General features: G+C 40.0%; 1 protein-coding gene across 1 annotated transcript in view; it reads right to left on the minus strand.

Annotated features, from left to right (window-relative positions):
- The window catches only part of Ccdc192 (coiled-coil domain containing 192), a 195,934-nt gene extending 173,298 nt beyond the window's left edge, over positions 1-22,636 (minus strand). The window contains exons 1-2 of the mRNA XM_021661825.2: positions 22,560-22,636; positions 18,596-18,650 (exon numbers count right to left, since the gene is read on the minus strand). Of these exons, the coding sequence (XP_021517500.2) occupies positions 18,596-18,650; positions 22,560-22,621 (117 nt within the window). The 5' untranslated portion in view covers positions 22,622-22,636. The remainder of the gene's footprint in view (positions 1-18,595; positions 18,651-22,559) is intronic.
- Between the last annotated feature and the right edge of the window lie 1,983 nt (positions 22,637-24,619).

Here is a 24,619-nt window from a genome sequence, read left to right on the forward strand (position 1 = left end):
CCCAAACCTAGCAAGGAAATCCTCAGTTGAACTTGGTGCATACTGAGAAAGTTCTCCCCACAAGCCTGGCATCTCCACAGACTCTTTATTTTTAAGGAAGATCAGAAGCAGAAATGGGTTATGCACTCTTTTCTATCAGATAAAAGCTCAGCAATAATTTCCATAGTACATTCCAGACTGATAAGGCAGGCAGAGGACAGGAGCATAAGCTCATTTTTTTCCCCCAGTAAATTTCCACTTCTTTCAAAATCTCCCAGTCAGTGACAGCTAAGAGGCAGGCAGAATGCTAACAGCAAGTACAGCACACAGCTGTAGCTACTCATTTGAAGCTCTGTGTCCTCACCTGTGAAATGAGGGTATAGCATCCGTTCCCCTTTAGCTGAGTGCAGCCGTCTGCCATGCCGTTCTACTGCCTTTTGTCTCTTCATATTTGGGGAGTGTCTCTTCTCAACTTTCTTTGGCAGCCAAGGTATAGGCAGGTGACTTGGACTCGACCACTCAGACCCATCATCTTGAGACTCCAGCATGGATGGGAATGATGTGAGAAGATGCCAACATGACTAGAATCTGACCAGGTAGGCCGCGCCATGCTGCATTCAGAGGCTCTGGTGACATCAGAATTGGGGGTATATTTCACACTTGTGGCTCACAAGCAAGTGACAAGCAAGTCTGGGTCCCGGCCTTGAGGCAGCAGTCATAGGCTTGTCATCAGACTGTAGAGTAATGGACACAGTCTCCAGGCTGGATTTCCTGACTCTCATAAGGAACCTTTGGAACACCTGATTACCTTCAATAACCCATTTTCCTCTTCATTATTCAAGGAGTCTGTTGATTTCAAAGATAAATGTGACTAATGTGGCATACTTGAAATACATGTCACTTATTTATGTAGCTTTTTTGGTGAATAAACTATAGTTTTGAAGCCCCATTGAGGCAACAGCTCCAGGCAGGCACTTCCATGATGACCTGCTGTGGTTAAGCAAGATGGTAACCTTTAATAAGGAAAGCTCTGCAGCCTGTGTTTCTCTGGGCTAGCTTCTGGCAGCTCACTGCTCCAGGAGAGGCTGGGAGATGACTCTAAGATCCACGGACTCTCACAAAGTAGTGACCTTGGCACCATATGCCTGAGTGGCCTGACTCTCCCTGGACGGCAAAGACAAAGCACAGTTTAAGAGCAAATATTTAGAACTGCAGCTGGTAAGACACAGCCTATCTCCTTCCCCTGACGACCAGTACAGTCTCACCTAGTCCTCGGCTTTCTGCTTGACATTCACTGTGAGCCTTCTAAGGAAGGGAAGAGTCGATGAACAGTGGACTAGGGCCAAAGGGAACTAGGTTTTTCAAGAAATTTTGCAGAGACTACTTGGGGAAAGCTATCATGTGAGATGGAAATGCATGCACAAGAAGAGGAAGAAATATTTTTAAAAGAAGCTTTGACATCCTCTCCCTTCACTGCTGTTGAATTACTGTGATCCCAGCTTTCTTGTGTCAAAGAGTTCAAGGACCAAATTAGAACATTGTTTCTTTTCTCTTTTTTCTTTTTCTTTCTTTCATTTTTTTTTTTTTTTTACCAGTTACATTTCTAAAGAGCTAGGCTTCATGACTTGGCAGTATTACAAAGAACAAAGCTTCCATATGTTTGTTCAGAAAAATACAATCAAGTTAATTCTGTATTGCAGTTTTTTACCACAGTTCCTTCGGCACCTTTTATGAATTTTTAGATAATTAGGAATCTTAGTGAACTTACTTTTCCTGTGTTGGATACATTTTGCTACTTGGTCGTCCTTGGAATTATTTCATGTCATTGTTAATTATTTAAAAAAACATCCAAGAGGAACCTCCTTCCAGTGCTCTGGAACCCACAGGGGTAGGCAGATGCAAGCAGGACAGGCCTAAATAGGGCTGTGGCAGGAAAGGCCCGTGATTATGATGGCGGAGGACCAGGTTAGGGACTGCTAAAGCTGCAGTGGGATCACAGTGGAGTTTTAGAAGATTGTAATGGGCAGAGAGGAGACAGCTTAGGGTGGCTGTGAGGGTCCTAATGGCACGTTTGTGAGGTATCTCTGTGGTCATGGATGTGTTGTAAAAAGACAGGGTGCGTAGATATTAAGACACGTCAGTTTGCTGAGAGCAAAACCAAGGTCGGTTTAGGTTCCTCGGCATGTGCTAGCATGAGGTTGTGTGTGTTTTATGACCACACTAAATAGCTCTACCGGATTCCTGGCCTCCCAAATGCAACTGGAATTGCACTCAAACTGCGGATGGCACCAAATTGTGTCAATTGTTACATAACGTAAATCGTAAGAAACTGTTCCTGTTTTGGTATTTAAATACTTGTAGCGCAGTTGTTTTTCATATACGGCATGTTGTCTGTATGCAGTTGAACTATCATGCAAGTTGCAGATTATCATCTATGCAATGTCAAAAAAATAAAATAAAATAAAAGAAGGGCAGCGGGCCTTTAATCCCAGCACTCAGGGAGACAGAGGCAGGAGAATCTCTGTGAGCTCAAGAGCAGCCTGATCTACAGAGCTAGTTCCAGGACAGCCACTGCTACACAGAGAAACCCTGTCTTGAAAAACAAACAAACAAACAAACAAAAAAAATAGGAGGGGTCGCTTCAAAAACTGAGAAATAAGCAGTTATGCTAAATTGCCTGGCTTTTGCTTTATCCTTTAGGTGTGACTTTCAAAATTCTAAGTGACAGAGCAAATACTGAAATGTAAGCATAAGTAAACAGAGTTTACAGGTAAAGACAAGGGCTGAGCATTTTTGGTTATGTGTTGCTAAAATTTGTTGTGTATTTGTTAAGTACTTTTATGTTTTATGTTAGTAAAGAGTTGGTTTGGGGCTAGAGAAATACTTGCTGTTTTTGCAGAGCACTGGTTTTCAGTTCCCAGAGTCCCCACTGTGGCACACAAGGATGTGTAACTACAGTTCAGGGGATCTGACCCCCTCTTCTGACCTCTGCAGGCACCAGGCATGCACGTGGTCACAGACATACAAGTAGGCAAAACATTCATACATATAACAGAAACTGACTAAATCTAAACTTTTTCAAAGAAGCAGTCTGATCTTACAGCCACTAAGTTCTGCATTACTAAAGTTATATAAATAATTACATAAAAAACACGTTTATAAAGTAGCAAAGACATTGACTTTTATAACACGAGGAATAAGAGTTGAAATTTCTTATGTGTTTTTGATGAAGTGAAGTATTGTTTAAGTACATCTTCTGTATTGTTTATTGCTATAATTTAAGAATTTTATTTAAAAGCAATTTTGGAAGATTACCAGGTACAATTTTTGGGAAAGTAACTGTTTGAACTGTAGCCAGATGCTCAACAAGTAAACAATATGACCTTAAAAATATACTGAGGGGAAAAGCAAAATGTGAAAGATAGAGAAGTCTAGACAGGCAATTCATTGAAATGAGTTTAAAACCATTCTTCAGGTCCTCTCTGCTGCCAAAAGCATGTTGCATCTCCAGGAAGGTACTGAAGAGGTGGTGTCATCCAACTAGTCTGTGTCAGCTTTCTATGAACAGTGGAAAATCCTGAACTTTTCATCAGCTCTGCGCAAAAGGAAAAAAAACTGACCCAGAGGAAAGATTTACAAATTTTTAGACAAACCAGAGAATGAATGCAGAAAGTAGATGTTGCCTGACACAAGTTAGTGGTTCCCAATAGATACCACTAGCCACACACAGCTCTTCAGTTCTTGAAACTGCTCAGGTTGAATTGAGATGTATTGTAAAAAGAAAACACACACCAGGATCTGGTAACATAGTCCATTAAATAAGAATGTAATTTTGGGGAGAATCCAAGATGGCGGTGACTAACATGCACCATATCTGAGAGGCAGAGGATCTGAAACTCAGAAACTGAATACTCCAGACACCAGAGAAAGACAGTACCAGTATGAACTACAAAATCCAGGAACAAACAGTGAAGGTTACAGATGAACAAATGGCTAAAGGGCAGCATAAGAACACATCCAACAAAAATCAGGACATCTTGGCTTCACCAGCAACCCCCAAAATCAATGGATACTCTAATTCATCAGAAACACAGGAAAATGATTTTAAAGCTATACTTATATAGTTATTAGAGGCACACAAAGAAACAAACAAATCTCTCAAAGAAATAGCCACACAAATGGAGCCAAATAAAGAAGAAATGAACAAAACTCTCAAAGAAACACAGGAAAATTTAGCCAAACAAATAGAGGCACAAGTAGAGGCACATTTAGTAGCATATAGAGAGAAAACAAACAAAAAAAAAAATAGAGACCATCGTAGAGAGACAGGAATCTACATTCAAATGCATGAAGGAAATGGTGCAAGGCATGAAAACAGAAATAGAATCAACAAACAGAGAAACAGAGAAAAAGACAAACAGAGAAAACCCTAAAGCTGGAGAAGTTAAAGATTGGAACCACAAAGGTAAGCATCACCAATAGAATACAAGAGATGGAATAGAGAATCTCAGGTGCTGAAGATACACTCGTAGAAATTGATACTTCTCTCAAAGAAAAAGTAAAATCAGAAAAATCCCAAACACAAAACATCCAACAAATCAAGGACACCATGAAAAGGAAAAATCTAAGAATAATAGGAATTGATGAAAAAAAAAAAAAAAGATTCCAGGCTCCAAGGTGCAGAAAGTATTTTCAAGAAAATCATAGAAGAAAATTTTCCCAACTTAAGAAAGAGATGTCAAGAAAGAAAGAAAGAAAGAAATGTCCATAAACATACAAGAGGCCTACAACACCAAATAGACTAACCCAGAAGAGAAACTCCTCACACCATCAAAACACTAAATCTACAGAACAAAGTAAAGATATTAAAAGCAGCAAGGCAAAAAGGCCAAGTAACATATGAAGGTAGACCTATCAGAATCATACCAGACTTCTCATCAGAAATTATGAAAGCCAGAAGGGCCTGGGCAGATGTCATGCAGACTGTAAGAGACCACAGATGCCAACCCAGGCTACTGTACCCAGCAAAGATTTCAATCAACATAGATGGAGAAAACAAAATATTCCATGACAAAACTAAATTCAAGCAATATCTACACAGCAAGCCAGTCCTACAGAAGATACTAGAAGGAAAACTCCAATCCAATGAAAACAACTATACCCAAGAAAACATAGGATACAGATAATTTCCCAACAAAAATTAAAAGAAAACAAGCAATGAATCACAGGAACACCACCAACTCCACAATAAAAGGAGCTAACAGTCATTGGTCACTATTATCTATAAACATCAATGGACTCAATTCTCCAATAAAAAGACAGAGATTAACAGAATGGTTGCAGAAACATGATCCAACATTCTGCTGCATCCAAGAAACACACCCTATGCAACAAAGATAAACACTACCTCAGAGTAAAGGGCTGTAAAAATGTTTTTCAAGGAAATGGACCCAGAAAACAAGCTGGGGTAGCTATCCTAATACCCAATAAAATAGACTTTCAATCAAAATTAATAAAAAATAAGGAGCACTTTATTCTCATCAAAGGAAAAATCCACCAGGAGGACATCACAATTCTGAACATCTATGCCCCAAATATAAGTCCACCTACATTTATAAATGAAACATTATAAAAACTGAAATCACACATCAATCCCAACACCTTAATAGTGGGAGACTTCAACACTCTACTCTCACCAAGGGACAGATCATCCAGACAGAAGCTAAACAGGGAAATAAGGGCACTTACAGAGGCTCTAAATCAAATGAACCTAATAGATGTCTACAGAATTTTTTATCCAAATTCAAAAGTGTATACCTTTTTTTCAGCACCTCATGGAACATTCTCCAAAATAGACCATATAGTTGGTCACAAAGCAAGCCTCAGCAGATACAAGAAGATTGAAATAATCCCTTGTATCTTTTCTGACCACCAAGGACTAAAGCTGTACCTCAAGAACAGTGGAAATCACAAAAAGCCTACATGTACATGGAAACTGAACAACTCACTACTCAATGACAGCTGGGTTAGAGAAGAAATAAAGAAATTAAGGGCTTCCTAGAATTCAGTGAAAATGAAGGTACAACATACCCAAACTTATGGGACACAATGAAAGCAGTGCTAAGAAGAAAGTTCATAGCACTAACTGCCTTCAAGAAGCAATTTGAAACAGCACATACAAGCAACTGAATAGCTCATCTGAAAGCCCCAGAAAAAAAAGAAGCAGATACACCCAAGAGGAGTTGATGACTAGAAATATTCAAGCTCAGGGCTGAAATCAATCAATTAGAAACAAATAAAACAGTTCAAAGAATAAATGAAACCAAGAGCTGGTTCTTTGATAAAATCAAGAAGATAGATAAACCCTTGACCAAACTAACTAAAAGACACAGAGAAAGTATCTAAATTAGCAAAATAAAAAAGGAGGGGGACATAACAACAGACACTGAGGAAATCCAAATAATCATTAGGTGTTACTACAAAAGCCTATGTGACACAAAATTTGAAAATGTAAAGGAACTAGACAATTTTCTTGATAGATTCCATTTACGAAATTAAATAAAGATCAAGTAGATTGATTGAATAGTCCTATGTCTCCCAAGGAAATAGAAGCAGTCATCAAAAATCTCCCTTCCAAAATAAGCCCAGGGCCAGATGGTATTAGTGCAGAATTCTAGCAGACCTTCAGAGAAAAGCTAACTCCAATTGTCTTCAAACTATTCCACAAAATAGAAACAGAAGGGACATTACCAAACACATTCTATGAAGCCACAGTCACCTTAATACCTAAACCACATGAAGACTCAAAAAAAGAGAACTTCAGACCTATCTCTCTTATGAACATTGATGCAAAAATACTTGCAAACTGAATCCAAGAACACATAAAAGTTATCATTCAACATGACCAAGTAGGCTTCATCCTAGGCATGCAAGGGTGGTTCAATATATGGAAATCCATCAATATAATCCACCATATAAACAAACTGAAGGAGAAAAACCACATGATCATCTCCTTAGATGCTGAAAAAGCATTTGACAAAATCCAACACCCATTCAGGTTTAAAGTCTTGGAAAGATTAGGGATACAAGGCACATACCTAAACATAGTAAAGACAATATACAACAAGCCTATAGCCAATATCAAACTCAATGGAGAGAAACTTGAATCAATCCCACTGAAATCAGGGACAAGGCAAGGCTACCCACTGTCTCTGCATCTCTTCAACATAGTACTTGTAGTCTTAGATAGAGCAATAAAACAAATAAAGGAGATCAAGGGGAAACAAATCAGAAAGGAAGAAGCCAAAGTAACAATATTTGCAGATGATATGATAGCTAGCATACATAAACCACCCCAAAAATTCAACCAGAGAACTCCTTCAGCTGATAAACACCTTCAGCAAAGTGGCTGGATACAAAATTAACTCAAAAAAAAAATCAGAAGCCCTCCTGTATACCAAAGACAATGAAATTATTAGGGAAACAACACTTCACAATAGCCACTAATAACATAAAGTACCTTGGTGTGACTCTAACCAAGCAAGTGAAAGACCTGTTTAAAAAAAACTTCAAGTCTCTGAAGAAAGAAATTGAAGAAGATATCAGAAGATGGAAAAATCTCCCATATTCATCAATCAGTAGGATTAACATAGTGAACACGGCCATTCTGCCATAAGCAATCTACAGATTCAATGCAATTCTCATGAAAATACCAACACAATTGTTTACAGACCTTGAAAAAGTCTCAGCTTCATATGGAAAAAGAAAAAAACCCAGAATTGCCAAAACGATCCTGTACAACAACCAATTATCTGGAGGTATCTCCGTCCCTGATCTCAAGCTGTACTGCAGAGCAATAGTAATAAAAATTGCATGGTATTGGTATAGAAACAGAATGGTGGCTCAATGGACCTGAATAGATAGAAGACTCAAAAATAAATCCACACACCTACGGATACTTGATTTTTGACAAAGTAGCCAAAACTATTCAATGGAAAAAAGACAGCATCTTCAACAAATGGTGCTGATCCAACTGGATGTCTACATGCAGAAAAAAATAGATTCATATTTATCACCCTGCACAAAACTAAAGTCCAAGTAGATCAAAGACCTCAACATAAAACCAGACAAACTAAATCTGTTTGAAGAAAAAGTGGGGAAGAGCCTAGAATTGATTGGCACAGGAGACAACTTCCTCAACAGAACACCAACAACACAGGCTCTAAGATCAACAATCAATAAATGGGTCCTCTAAAACTGAAAAGCTTCTGTAAAACAAAAGACAACATTGTCAGAACAAAACGACAACCTATATACTGGGAAAGGATCTTCACCAACTCTATATCTGACAGAGGGCTAATATCCAGAATATATAAAAACTCAAGAAATTAAATAGCAACAAATCAATTAATTCAATTAAAAATGGGGTATGAAGCTGAACAGAATTCTCTGTAGAGGAATATAGAATGGCAGAGAAATGCTTGACATCCTTAGCAATTGGTGAGATGCAAACCAATGCAAAAACGACCCTGAGATTTCACCTTACACCCATCAGAATGGCTAAAATAAAAAACTCAAGTGACAACACATGTTGGAGAGGTTGTGGAGAAATGAGAAACCTCCTCCTTTGCTGGTGGGAATGTAAATTTGTACAACCACTTTGGAAATCAATCTGGCGCTTTCTCAGACATTTAGGGACAGTGCTTCCTCAAGATCCAGCTATATCATTCTTAGGCATATATCCAAAAGATGCTCAAGTACACGAGGACATTTGTTCAACCATGTTCATAGCAGCTTTATTTGTAATAGCCAGGACCTGGAAACAACCCAGATGTCCCTCAACAGAAGAATGGATACAGAAATTGTGATACATTTACACAATGGAAAACTACTCAATAATTTTGACACCCCCCACACACATCGAGGGAGGCTCAGCCTTGCCAGGCCACAGAGGAAGACAATGTAGCCAGTCCTGATGAGACCTGATAAGCTAGGGTCAGATGGAAGGGGAGAAGGATCTCCCCTATCAGTGAGTGGACTTAGAGAGTGGCATGGGAGGAGACGAAGGAGGGAGGGTGGGATTGGGAGAGAATATGGGAGGGGACTACAGCTGGGATACAAAGCGAATAAAATGTAATTAATATAAAAAATTAAAGCAAAAATTTAATTAAAAAAAGAATATAATTTATCCCAAGAATGTTTTTGTATTGATTATGTGTTGAAGTGAAAGGACTTTGGCTATATTAAGTTAAATAAAATGTATCATGTATTAAAATTAAACTTTTAGGATTTTAAGCTGGTTATTAGGAAATGTAAAATAAGAGTTTCAGTTTCACAAACAGCTTACAGTTTGTTTCTGTTGGCTGATAGTGTGCTTAGAAATGAACGCTGGAAGCAGAGTCAGTCACATACGTGAAATAGACATTGAGTCTTCACATCACAGTTTTCTAAGTTTTCAATGGATGTCTTCAATTCATGAATTAATAAGTGAGCAACATAGCTCTTAAAAAAAAAAAAAGCAACAAAGCAGGCAACTCTCACGCCGGATAAATGATATCCCATGATGTTTGGGGACAAGACCGAAGACATTTTTTGAAAATGTATGTATGCCGAAATTTTCACTTGACACAAAGAGATATTCTAAGCTTAAATCTGATTTTATTAAAGTATCTAATGTGGTTTCCCCCTAGACATAAATTCTTCTGGGAATAATTAAGAATGATTGGAAGAAAAAGAAGGCTGAAATGACTCGGGGAGAGAACGGAGATGGCTTTGGAGCAGTCAGGTAAGAACTTGAGTGATCTGAAAGCCACAGACAGGCACACACTACACAGCTTACTTCCTTTGTTTGCCTTGAGTCACAAACCAGTCCTGCAGCTTGGGCCATTTACATCTCAGGAGGACCTGTTGCACCTGAACAAAGAAAATCGCTATGGGCAACTTTCTTCAGACGTTCAACAAGAACACCGGAAAAAAAAAGCCAGAACACATGTGGAAGCCAAGCACACTCTCTACCCAAGAGGAGACCAGGTGGGATTCAAGCCATGGCCCCCAGGGACCTACTGCAAGATGATGATAAGGGATCTACTGCAAAAAGATGATAAGCAGGTCTGGTTCCTACAGGAAGAAGGCTGTTTCAGACTCACAGCATTTAAGGCAAGTAAACACAACCAAGCAACAAACAAACAGAACTTAACCCCATCAAAGAATGTTTTGAGATCACATTTAATTTAAAAACATCTTACAGTTTAATTCCCCTTTGCATGACGTTACTACTCAACCAAGAACGTTTTTTTGTTGTACTTGTTGTTTACCTAATTGAAGGACACAATGGATCCAGGTATCCAATAATACACACAGGAGAATAATTCAGGTATTTATCAATCATATCTAGTTTATCAAGCCGAGAACAAGATCCCAGAGGATAAAAAAACAACCAACTGAATTTCCCATAGTATGGAGAAAGTTGAGACTGGGAATATGGACTCAGAAAGTGGACTCCAGTACTATGAGGCTGGGAGATATGAAAAGAAAGCACATGCTTGCTGCCATCTCTCTGTGGATCCCCTGGAGCTCGAGGGACAGGGAGCCACCTGACATAGTTCCTAGGAACCCAGCCAGGCCCTCTGCAAGAGCAGCACTTCACTGTGAAGCCATCTTCCTGGCCCTGCATATGAAAACTTAATATTTAAGGGCATTATATTGCAATGAATGTCACAATTAATTTTTCTATTGCTTATTTTGAATATTTGTAACTGCTCTTTAAATGGATAGATATGGTGGAATATGGCAAAATTTTTCTTTAATGAGATAGGGAATTTTTCAGAAACTAACTTATCTTGTCATCGTTTCCTGTTTGTTCTTGCTTTGAGGAGAAAGTCAGCTCTTTGAAGCCACCAATTAAGTGACCCCAGAGAACCCTTTCATCTCTTTAGCCCTCAGTGCAGATAACACAGCAAGTTAATAAGAATCAGTAAACATACTTTAAAATAACTGATTTTCTCTGATAGCTGATCTAACATAAACATCTCTGCTATCATCCAGAGGTCCTGGGCTGTTGCTGCCAGCAGCTAGTTTCAATTTAACTATATTATTAAGATAAATTGTGTTGGTGTGCTGTTCTGAAGTGCCTGCAGAGGCTGAGGCAGCCCTGTCCATGCCTTCGCTTAAAATCCATCTTATTTATTTATTTATTTATTTATTTATTTCCTCCCTTCCTCTTCTCCCATCCCCTACTTCTCAGAAAAGAGGGAGCCCCATCCTCCCCCCTCCATTAACCCACCCTGGCACATCAAGTCGCATCAGGACTGTGCGTATCTGCTTCCCCCGTGGCCTGGCGAGGCAGCTCTGCCAGGGAGAAGTGATGGCAAAGCAGGTATACTGTCTGCCTCCCGGCTCTGCCAGCAGAGCACTCAGAGGGCCCCTCATCAAAGACCGTTCATCCTTTTGGGGAAGGCCAGTGTGGATAACTTTTCCAATGGTTTGGGAGGATAGCCCTGCGTGAGAATATCTTTACCAATTTTCGGTTTTCTTCAGCAATTGAAGTATGTTCTCAAGGTCAGACTGATCGATTCTATGGTCCTGAAAAGTTGCTTCTCCCTTACTCGGCCCCCTTCAGAAGATGAACGAGTTACGCACGGAATTGGGTCTTACCTCAAATGTTAACTTGGAGGAGCCCTGAGTCTCTGAACAGCAGACATTTAACTTCTATCCGTACATCTGTCTCAACGTTGCCACACAGAGTAACACGCTTCAGCCCCCCCCCCCCCCCATGTTCGTGTTCTTTGCCCCAAATAGTATCCAGTTATTTGGAACGTTTTGCCATTTGAAAGAACCAAAGGATGAAAAAATGTCGTGGGCACCTGATGGAACAATTTTGCAGACAACCAACTGCTTCCATTTATAAAGGTCCTTTGCTCCACTGAACCCTCCCCGGGGGAATTCTGAATAACATTCTATGTGTAAACACTCTGTTCCAGAGACACATGCTTTCTAAATTTCCTTGCCTGTTGACGTTTAAAAAAAATAGAAATAAAAGAATGTCTTCACTTTATCTGTGTGAAGACAGGACCTTTTGTTTCTTATACATTTGCTCTATCCTAGAAATTAAAAATGAAATAAGTCATCATTCTCAAAGGCCTAGGAAGGATCATTCCCTTTCCAGTTCTTTGTCCAATTTCGTTTTAAAGTAAATGTGTTTCACAGCCTTGACTCCCAAGTGAAACAGAACTTATTAATAAAATGAGGTGTTAGTGAGAAAGCCAAGTATTTTCTTTCTTTTCTTTTTTCTTTCTCCCTTTCTTTCTTTTCCTTCTTTTTTTCCTCCTTTCCTTCCTTCCTCCTTTCCTTTTCTTTTTCTTTCTCTTTCTTCCTTCTCCTTTCTTTCCTTCCTTCCTTCCTTCCTTCCTTCCTTCCTTCCTTTCTTTCTTCCTCCCTCCCTCCCTTTCTTCTTTCTTTGTTTCTTTCTTTCTTTGTTTCTTTCTTTGTTTCTTTGTTTCTTTCTTTCTTTCTTTCTTTCTTTCTTTCTTTCTTTCTTTCTTCCTTTCTTCCTTTCTTTCTTACTGTTTGTCTGTCTTTCTTGTCCCTCCTTTCTTTTCTTGGGTTTAATTCTTCTCCTAAAATCTGTCTTTGTATTCAATTGAAGTTTCTGGACACTGCTGAAATGTGAGGACATGCTCTCATTTCTTCAGCCTGTGAAGTACTTTTGGACCATGCTATTGCATTCACCAGAACCCTAGGAGAAACGATGCTGACTTACTATATGCAGTCTGTCCCCTCTTTTCTCTGTCTGCTGGAAGTGTGTGTTCAGCTAAAGCCTCCTCTCAGAGGGCCCCCTTAGGGCTACTCTGAACCCCTCTGTCCAATAGTTTGGGTGGGTTTTGTGAATGGGAAATACAACATTGAGATAAACAAAATATTAAAGCATCAATCATTTGTGATTGATAACTTTCAAAACCTTAATGTTAATCAAATTAAATGAAAGTTACTTGGCATTTTAGCTTTTCTTCACATTAACTCAGAGATGAAACTATCAACTAGAAAGGTATCATCTTCTCCTCAATCAAGGGTCACTCTTTCCAGGTAACTGTAGTTTGCGTCAGCTGACAAAAATTAAAGAGTACACCCTGTGTTATTTGAAGAAAGGTAGCCAAGCAAACCAGTAAACAGTGTTCCTCTATGGTCTGTGCTTGAGTTCCTGAATCTAAGTTCTTTCTTGCACGTACTCCCTTCACTGAGATTCTGTGATTGAGACATGTGAGCCAAATTAAAGGTTAAAATGCCAAATAACTTTCATTTAATTTGATTAACAGTAAGGTTTTGAAAGTTATCTATCACAAATGATTGATGCTGTAATATTTTGTTTATCTCAGTGTTGTACTGCTGAGGATGAATCTGCTGCCAGTGAGCAGGGCCCTCTCACCGGCTGTCCCATCAATCACTCATGGAGAAAACACTCCACAGCCCTACCCACTGGCCAATCTGATGGGGACAACTCCTCCTCAATCGATGGACCCTCTTTCCAGGTAACCGTAGCTTGTGTCAGGTGACAAACACTAACTAGTACACCCTCTTCTTTCTCACAGTCCTGCATATTTATATTCTTTAGTGGGAAAGAATATTTTAGATTGCATATAGGAATGTCTCTACAGCTTGTTAATGAAATCTCTTCCTTGCCTAAAGTCTACACAGCTGTTCTCTAAAACACAAGAAAGGCTTCTCTAAAGGGAAGTCCAAAGTTAGTTTCTCTTCCTGATTTCCCTCTTGCTTGCGGTGTCAGCACATTAGCTCTTCTTAAGGATCTTCACTCATAAAACCTCCTTTATCAGCTGATCACCAACCTTGATTTATTGACTGTGTTCAGTTCTGGTCAAAATAAACTGAACTGGAAAGGGAGATCTGGCCACAGAAGTCTGATAGGAGACGGCACTGATAGGACAGAGATCCTAAGGATGCCAACAGAACTCCAGCTTATCTCACAGGCAGCTTTCCTCTCAACGGCACCAGCCGCAGCCCAGAGGCTCTGCATCGAGCCATCATAGGAAGCCCCTCTGTCATCCTGAGCGACTGCTTTCAGCTGGAGGGAATTCCTGAAGAGAAACTCAGCTATCAGTCAAAGGAACTCAAAATGGATCTTAGACCTAATTATAAAACCCTAAACTATGAAAGTCTTAGACAAAAATCTTGGGAACAAATATCTATGTCCCTGGGCAAAGATGTCTTAGATGAAATAGCAAAAGCATGAGCCATGAAAGTAGCCATTATTAAATTAGATTTCATCAAATTGAAAACGTCTGCTCTTCTGAAAACACTGTCAAGAAAGAGAACAAACTATTATTGGGGAAACTACTGTCAGAAAGACAAAATACAAAAAATTACTTTAACCCCAAATGTGTTTTCAAAAGAACTCATTGCTGAATAATAAGAAACAAGCAATACAACATACAAGTGAACAAAATATTTAAGTACCAGAAAAAGATAACAGATAATCAAGTAAAATGCTAGGCATTACTGGTTATATAGGAAAATGCAACTTAAAAGCTACAATGAGTTATAATTTCAGTACCATAAAAACTTGAAATGAAAAGGGCTAAATTTGGAAATACTGAACTGAAATTTCTCATTCTCTGGTAAAGGTGCAAAAATACCAACAACTGCTTTGTAAAACAATTAGCATTTAACAAAATAAGTCAAGAGCTACATCAATCATATGACTCAACAATTCCACTCCTAGGTATTTACCCAAGATTGGGGTGGGGGGATATTTCCCTACAAAGACTGGAACATTTACCATATGATTCAATCATTCCAGTTCTAGGAGTTTACCCAGAAGAAATGAAACCATATGTGCATACAAAAACCCAACCATGAACGTCCCTAGCTTCATTTGTACAAACCCAAACCTAGAAATAACCTCAATGTCAGTCAACAGACAAAAAAGATGCACAGATACACACACCCCTAGCAAGGAATCTGATTCCACAGTGAGGATGAAGTGTTGACATACTGAAATATGACTGGCCATCAAAATAACTTTTTTTTTTTCCTGAACCAAAGAGGCTGAAGGGAAAGGTACCTACTGTGTGGCTCCAAGAATATGAAGTCAGGGAAATGCTGAAGGACTGTGTTTGTGAGGTGTGTTCTACTAGACGAAAAGTTCAAGGGTTGAGGGATAGCTCTATTATCTAACTGTGAGGGTGGCCATGATGCAAATGGCTAACTGTGCATCAAAACCTATGCTGATTAAATTTGTCGGTCATCACTCTGGAAGAAAGGAAGGGAGGAAAGATGCAGGCAGAGCAAATGTTCCAAGTTATTACTTTTCCTCATTAAAGTGGTAAACTTTGAAATCTAACCTATTTTCTGGAATCCTGACAAATCTATTTAAATATATGTGGAAATGCGGCCCATGTTCCTCTTGTTTGAAGAATGAAAGGGCCTTGAATCCCTTGAAATGTTCCTTTAAAGCACAGTGACCTGTTGACACCTTGATTCGTTAATGATTCGGACTTCTGCTCATCAAAGGGGTGGGGAATCTTCTAGAAGCCCTGTAGGAGAATGTTAAAATTCTGAGAAGTGGAATTCTGGCTGGGACCGCTCGCTCTCATACCAGCTTCTAAAGGAAGAGCAGAGCCAACAACTTGACATGATTTACATCATCTCTTTCCATCCCCAGTATATAAAATGGGGGTTCATTTAGGTAACTTCAGGTCATCTTCTAAATTCAATCATAGAAATTAAAAATCTCTGGCACTAAGCTAATGACTCTTTAATGAAGCTGTTACTACATTACAGCTGGAAAGTGAATAGCTTTGGGATAATCTTAGTGTATCTAAGCCCATAGCCATATTCTCATTTTTGTGTGTGTCTCCCCTTGTAACCAGGGACATCAACATTCCCCATTGCCAGGGTTCTCAAGACTGACTCAGAAAGAACAATCCTGATCATTTCAAGCTGATCTTCCATACAATAGAATTTTTGTTTCCTAAAAGCTTTAAATGAGATGATTTACATACATTGGTGGGTTTTTGTTTTGCTTTGTTTTGTTTTGTTTTTGTCAGAAGATGGCAAAACAGAGCAAGGATGTTCAAGTAACATCTTGATTCTCCAACTGGATCAAAGGAATAGTCTGAGATAGATGGGGCCTCCTGGTGCCCAAGGAGTGAATCTAGCTCTCATCAGGTTGTCCTATAATGTCCCTACCAAACGTGAACACATTCTTCTTCGAGCTCCCACATATGGAGGCTCCTTGAACCTCGCTGAAGCATGATGTCTGAATGGCTAATATCATAAAGAAGAACATCAGAACAGAAAGGGGATGCTGTCGGCCACCACTCATCTGCTGCTGTAAGGATCTGAGGGCACATATTCTGCTTTAGGCCTGTACCTCCGCCCATCATTTTTATTTCAAATGATATCAACAGAGAGACATTTAGATGTCTGCAACTTGGTTACAGGGTCATTGAGAGTAGCAAAGTCTATCCCTTCAGGAATTTACAGCTTACCAAGTGTGACAGACAGCTAGTGTGTGTACCAATACGCCTCTTACAACTGAAATAGATTTCATCCTTCATGTCTCCATTTTCTCTTCTCAAACTAAAATGAATGATTTAAAGGACACATCTGAGTGCCACCAGTGATTTGGTGGCCCTTGGCACATAAGTGCTTCTGAGGCTCTCAGTCTTAAAATTTCCATGATGGAACAGGACTGTGTGGTAGATGGGATAGTAGTAAAACTGTGGATATTTCATGGCCTCTGAGGTCTCTGAACCTGACTTCCTCCAGCTAAATGTAAATCTCCGGAGATGTAAAAAGAGAGGAAGCAGAGCTGGCTTCCCCAAGCCCCAGACCATGCAAATCACATCAACTGTAAATTGGAAAGGGGAGGATTCTTAACTCTGGGAAAGGGCTGAGTTCACAGACATCAGGGCCGTGAGGCGTCGCATTTCTCAGACTCAGAAGTTGCCATCAAACTGAGAAGTAATGGGAGCATCATTTGTAGGTCATGTGTTCATAAATAGCTTCATTAAATAAGATAAACATTCATTTTTAGACTTTTTTCTACCTAAAAACAACAACAACAACAAAACCAGTGTAAATAGGCTACATTTTTAATTAAAACCATTTCAGAAGTTGAACTGGGTTTCCACTTAACTTTTTTTTTTCTAACAAAGACCTTCTGAAAATGGTTCATGGATTTAAGAGCTGTGTTCAGTTTGTCTAGGTAGGACTCAAACTACAGTAAAGAAGAGAAGTCTGCCAACCTTATTTTTAAAGATATATTTGGATTTATTTTATGTATATGAGTGCCATGTAAATTCATGTTGCCCATGAAGGCCAGAAGAGGATATCAGATCCCCTGGAACTGGAGTTACCGATGGTTGTAAGCTATCACGTAGGTGCTGGGGACTGAAACTGGATCCTCTACAAGAGAAGCAAGTATGCTTTACCACTGAGGCATTTCTCCAGCTACAGAGGTTAGGATTTATGAACTAAATTACTTGTGCAAAAGTGACATCCTTGATATGTAACTCTCAAGCTGTCTGTCCTAGCCTATGATGCTGGGGAGAGGCCAGACACAGCACAGATTCTGAAAAAACAAAGGGTAAGAAGCAGGCTCCTGAGTGGCCTCCTGAGTGCTGTCAGTTCAGTAACATCCCAGTGTTTCTGGGCCCTTTCCAACTGTTTTCATATCCTGAATATATTATCTGAAGTTATTACTCAAGCCATATTATCATCAGTTCTGTAGGTGAAAAGTTAAGGCTCACAGAGACTCAAAGAACTGGATGCAGTCATAAAGCTTCGAGGTGGAAACTCTGCACCTGGGTCTGTGTTTTAAATCCTGGCGTTAGAACCATTCATTCTATACCACCCTCACTAAGTCAGAGCTCGGACACTTTGAGAAGTGCCTTTGGGTAGAGTCTAGAAGGTCCTAAAACTGAGCCAAGGGAGACTGAGTGAAACTGAAGGACAATTCTTACATTTGCAAAAAGTATAGTCACTATACCCTCCATCCCCGAGCCTCACCCAGCTTCCTCTTCTCCGTGACCACCTAGACTTATCAAAGGGTAGAGGGACTAGGGAAGAAGGGGCAATTATTCCAAGTAAATGGCATAACTATGAAATACCTCTGAGTCCAGAGCCAGCTATTTCAATTGCCTTGAAAGAGACCCGAACTGGATATATCTGGAATAGACTGTGTTTTAAACCCTAGCTTAACTAAACCAAATACTGTGCTCTGCTGGATTTATGTCATGCCTCAATTCCAGGACTTCCTTATATACAAACAAATTCTTTGAACTAGCCCAGGAAGTCTAAGCTATCACAGGGCCACAAAGAGCAACGTGAAATCAATGATGTGTTGAAATGGGAAGGGCCACATTTACCACATTACTCTTATCTGCCATCTCTTCTCCCCTCTCCTTCCCCCAAAACACCCCCATTCCTTTTCCTTCAGTATCCATCTTGGGCAAGAATGGTCCACCATTTGTTTAAAAATATTTACTAATAGGATGTGTGAAAACTAAATTTTATCAAGAAAACTTTAATGTTACATTAAATTGATTAAATCGCTGCTTTTTTTTAACAGAAAATATATTAGGCAAAGCTTCTTTCTTACCAATGTTCTGTTTTCTGGTGACACTGTATCTGAAGGATAACTTCCAAATGTTGACCTACACACCGACCTGGATAACATGGTGAAAGAAATAAGAGTTTAGAACTTCAGAATTTTATTTTAGACAGCTACACACACACAGAGAAAGAGAGAGACAGAGAGACAGAGAGACAGAGACAGAGAGCAATAACACTGAGTAGGTCTTTACACTGTAATATGTGAAACTAAAAAAAATCGAGTCTTTCTCACAAATGTTCTGGACATTTCAGAAGGAAGTAAAAGTAACAGAATGTAAACTTTGCTCGGAAGATAAACCAGCCTTTAAAGGCTCTCTTGAGGATAAGCAGACTGAACAGCAGTATGATGTGTTCTGAAAACCTGCAAAATCCCTGTTTCAACTAAAATAAGAAAAGGGTGCATCCTCTCGGTGAAAAGCAAGGACAGTCACCCTTCCCTTTCTCTCTCTCATCTCATCTCTTTTCCCATTGGTTCCCCTGCTTACAAGTATGTTATTTGTATGTTATGTTTCAACTTGAGCCTTTGGGACTTTTTAGTTTCTGCTTTATTCCTCTAACCCTCTTCATGACAAAACCTGTTTTTCCATTGCCCCCAATTCCTTTCCTCGTTTTCTATTACTTAAAGCCACTCCTATCATGCATGCTTTTTCTAGAATCACTCCACGGTAGTGTGCATCACCAGGGCTCTCCTCATTTTCATCTGCACTGTTCTTGTGACAATTCACTCTAACAGCTTTTAACTTGATTCATCACATCTTAGAGATACTTTTTTTTTTTTTCCATCTGGCTTCCAAAGCATCCTTAGCCCTTAAGAATACAATGGATCCATCATCCCTGTGTCTGTCCAGATGTCACCTTCTCCGTGGACCTGTCATGTGCATCTGGCTTACCGTCAAAACTTTCATCTCGCTGCACTTGGTCTTTCCCTGCTGTTGTCACTGCTTTCTGAGAGTCTACAGGGTTTACTTATACTTGTGTCACACAACTGACCAGGTACATCCCTGAAATGCACAGGATGCCTTTTCCTCTTGGTCTCTGTTATTCTTTCCTTGACAACTTCCGTGTGTGCTCAAGTGTTGGGGGTTGAATTTAGGGCCCCACACATGCTAATCAACTGACCGAGCCACCGAGTTGCCTTCCAGCTCTAATCCTTAGCATCTTGAGGACTGAAAGGCTGGTTAACATTGTTTGAAAGAATTAATGAGGAGATGAGCAGCGCATGAATAAACTTCAGGGTCGGCACATTCAGTTGCATAGCTGCCAGCTGATGAGGCTTCCTTTCAAACCTCAACCTACTCAACTTCTCTCCTAAGAGATAAACATATTTTGCAAGTTCACATTTATGTGAATGTTGACAGCTTACTTTCCTAACTTCTCAAAGACATTAGAACCACTTAAAAAGCCTCAAAAAGGCAATCAGTGACTAATGAGTGAAATTCATCCAGTTTTCACTTAATGGAAGAAGACAGGAGTTCTAAGAAATTTAATTGCTTTTCTTGAATCATATGTACACTAGGAAAATGTGGTGTTTTGGTGCTTCCTATCTGACAGTTCCTCTTTATTACAGAGTGAAAAGTAACCTCTTGGCTATAGCTGCTGATAAAATCAGCATGCAGGTAGCTTTGAATGACTTTACTGACTGAGGTGTTTTCACTATTCATTTTCGATTAGTGTGCTCATGAACTGTATTATATAATGGTTTCAGGGAATGTGCTCCAGTCACTCCTTCTAAAGAAGATATTTGACTGACTTCTCTTACCTTGATGAAGGTTTGTCTTTTCTTTATACTACACTCAGCACTACTTTTTCCAGAAGCCTCTTGGACTCTCTATATTTCACAAGTAGTTTATAGACACCTCTCCTATAGCACTCATTTTATTTGTTTAAGTGTGTATACAATTGTGTTCCTGCGTTTTTTTAAAAAATTCTTTATAGGGAAAAGCCACTATACCCTGTTTACCAAATACCATGTTCAGTTTTTGTGCTCACAGCATAGTCAACAGGCTTACTCAGATGAGCCACGAATGCACAAAACCCACACAAAGTTAATAAAGCATGACACCAAACTACTCACTTCAAAACAAGAGAGCGTTGGCCACCTGACAACAGCGTTTAAAGGTCATGAGTCATGGCCTTAAAGTAACCATAGTAACTGAGCATACACACCGGAGACATGTATAATAATTAAGCAAAGCTGCAGAAAGCCCAATAGCCTTGAGATAAAACAAGGTGGGATTAATAAAGATATTTCTGAGCCTGTTTTTGTCACAGTGGCTTTTTGCTTCAGGATTTATGGGAAAACCGAAAAGCTTCATTAAACAGCTGTGACGTGGAGTATAGTGATATCACATGAGGCTATAAGTAGTTTATCTTCCTTCAATGCCTTACCAGAGCATAAGCATTTCTCTCCACTTAATAACATTTGTCTGATTCCTAGGTTTTTCCTTCACGCTTTTTACTTTGGAGTAGTAACTAGAGGCTGTGCAGATGCATGCTTTTAACATGATTGGTTTGGCAGCACTGCTGGTGAGCAGCCTGTTCATACAGGAGAGGGGGTCCTGGGAAGGAGCTTTTTCGGTCCATAGATTTGTAGCATTCGGGCTGTAGCCCTCCTTTGTTTAAAAAAGTTAGAATCAAGTTCCCGTGTGGTTAGTGAAAATGATGGAGAGGGTTTGTCTTCAGGGCATGGGAAGAGGGGAAAGTAGAATGGCAAGCAAAATTAGGAGACCAGTTCGTACCTGCTCAGAAAAGAAACTGTTAAACTGAACCCACCGTGGGATCAAGGACGGCGGCAGAGCACCATCCTGACTTTACCTCAGCAGGCCTGGTCGGTACCTGCACCCCACAGTTGGCTCTGTGTATGAGAACAAGAGCTCACAGGACACTTGACAATGAGAGCAGTGTCCTGCTTTGCCCTGGGCATCACTGTTGCTTCACACTGGGTTACTCATGTCACAGTCGATAATCACAGGGCATGTTGCCTCTGCGTGGAACATTATGTTCACCTTCCTAATTGTCTGCATATCAAAATATCAATCCACTAGGTGATTTAAGGGAAATTAAGAGAAGATGAATGTTTGCTAAGTTTTATTGTTTCAAAATAGAAAAAGAGGCTGTGCATCTTTTGAGGTTCATAGATTGCTCATAGAAACAAGATTTTATTTTTTACATAAAAATGTAAGAGATTAGCGAGTTTTCCTTATTAACCACAAGAGACTGATCCAATGTCAAAGGCAAAGCTCACACATTCACTAAAATGAAGATACAGTTCATGGCCAAATGAGGAAGATACCAGGACCATCCCACACAGGAAACTGCCCTTGAGGTGTCAGCCTCTTCTACAGAAAGGGCACAATTAATCTCACTCAAGATCTGAAAGAAAATTCTAAATGGGAGCTATTTCCATATTTGAAGAGAAAAAAAATGTGTCTGGAGCCCACATGCAAAATGTCTAGTGATTGAGTGCAGATTGACTAGAAAAGTCATCTCTGTGTCCATTCCTGGGGTCAAGGTTGGTTGGTACGTTTTTACTTGGAGAACAAGTTGAGAAGGAATGCCCAACCTTGTACACCATGGCAGGAGAGTGCAGATAGTGTCACTCTTTTTCTGTGGCTCCAGAAAGAGGGCTAGCTGGCTCAGCACCCTCATCCCCACACCATTAAGGTACTAGGGATGGGTGAGTGTATAATTCTGAGAAATGTACATAAAGAACATTTTTATTCCTTTGACAAACACTTGTTGAAACTTATCGTACTTTAGGCCTTGCCCTGTGTTCGGAAAGACAGAATCATCCATAGAAAAAGGTCAGTCATCAGGAAAGGAAAAAAAGTCTCTTTGATGTTTTCCCCAGACTTTAAAGAAAGGTTATCTTTGAAGTATATGGAGTTAAAGGTTGCTTTATCCAGATATTTCCATGGCTTATTTTTGGACAAAAGTAGCTGGGGGCTCACCTGCATCTCACTGGGGTTTCAAAGTCCGGCCTTACAACTTTCTTGCTATGACATCCTCCCATTTCAAGCCAGGCCCATTGGGATCCTCTGCCCATGGACAGACACCAACTAACCTCATTCCTTAGAGGTCTGGAATCCCTGGCACTGCTCTGCTGTCCATTGTTGCCAGGCAACCACAATGACAGTTAACTGCCCACAGCTGAAAAGAATCCATTACAGAGCCACAGGCTTCCCTCAAAACATCTCACAAGTCAGATTCAGTCATGAGGGCAGATGGAGGACTATTACAGAGTCATCTCTTCTGGAAACCTTCTCAAAGCACAAGAGAGGCACTGGGTTAATGCTCAAAGCACAGGATGTTTAAAATCCAGTTCCAGTGCCAAGGACACAGTTTTCACTCTGCTGTCTGGCAGGGGAGCACACTCAGACACAGACTGATTTATACTAATATGGTCTGCTCTCCCTGTGCCTTCACACAGGGGATCCAATCTGAATGAGCTATACGTCCAAGCTCCCTTATTAACACAGCACTGAGCAGGTAATAAGGCATTTTGGTGATGTCTGATTACTGTCATACACATCTGCAGTCCATCCCTGGTGCTTCGCAAAAGTTACCTGTCCCTTTCTCCTAGCCAGTGGCTGTACCTTGCCATGGAGGTGCTTGAAGTCCTCACTTCCTGCTTCCATGGGGTTACAGGGCCCTGTGATGTACAGATCAGAAACTTCCCTGTGTTCTTGAGCTGTGTGTTATGTACTTAAACAGCTGACACAGTTCATGCCAGAATAAACTAGTTAGGATGAAAACAATTTTTCGGACCCTATAAATAAAATTCATGTGAATTGAGCACATAGTGAGCCGGGTAGAGAAGCCAACACTGGCTGGATATGTGTCAAAGACTTGGCATTACAACTGGTTCACAGCCTTTTAAGGATCAGAACTGCATCACCTTCCTCCATACTTTGGCTTTCTTGTTTTCAAAGGTGCTGCTTAAACTGTTTTGGTTCTTTCAGGATCCCTTATTCTAAATCATTAAAGCCCACAGGGTGTGTGATATGTCCATGCACTTTAGAGACATGGGCAGAGGCTCACATGTTGAAGATAGTTCATGGGATTTTATGCGAGGAAGGTCAACTCAGAAATTGCTTGCAAGAGGCAATTGTAAGCACTAATTATTTATAATGCTTATTAATCTTGTTGCATATCTCATTGATCAAAAAGAAAGGCAGGTATGGCTGGCACAAAACTGCCTTTTAAAAGTCATTGGTGAGCAACCTGACCTCTCCATTCTCACCCCTCCTTAAAAGAAAGCTGTATAATGTAGACGACCTTGGCAAGATGGCTAAGAAGTGTTCAGGTTCCCTGAAGACATTTATTCACAAAATTCTAAACTAATCACAATGACCCAGTACTCTGTCATAATTGCATTAAAAAATGGTGTGAATAATTCTATTTAAAAGTCTGAATTACAGTTTTTAAAAACCCATATTTTCTTTAACTCTAAAGGAAAAAACATTTTTAAAATATTTTGAAGACTTTTTTTTTTTTTCAATGCAGTTTATTCAGGAACATTGAACAATCCTCAGACCCCGGGGAAAGCCAGCCCACAGCTTAAATAGCCTCTGGGTAGCCAACCCAGGCGTGCCACGGGGGCAATGCAGATAGGTCCACATACATGGAAGCAAGCCAGATCCTCGGCCTTAGCCAAATGTGGAATTGTTCGTGACAGAGAGCACTCACCATCGGGAAGGTGGAAGGCGGAAACCAGCTCCATCTTTAAGGCATAGCATTCCGCAGCTCTCTACAGTTCCCCCTTTTTGTTTTAGACACATCAGGCAAGAGTAGAGGTCTGATCTCTGATATTAGAAATAAATTGGGACTTTGTACAGATGTTCATTTAGGTGTCATCCACCCAAAGAGCATCAGACCCGTCCGATACCTTTTTCTCAGAGGCGGGACCTGGGGCATCAACCCGCATGCAATCAGACATGCTCTTCTCTGGGTCCAAAGCGGCTGACCCTGAGTGCAGTGCTTAGCCTCGCATCCTGAGCGTATCATTTTA

Source organism: Meriones unguiculatus, chromosome 2 (assembly GCF_030254825.1).
Source record: "Meriones unguiculatus strain TT.TT164.6M chromosome 2, Bangor_MerUng_6.1, whole genome shotgun sequence".
NCBI classification, from domain to species: Eukaryota; Metazoa; Chordata; class Mammalia; order Rodentia; family Muridae; genus Meriones; species Meriones unguiculatus.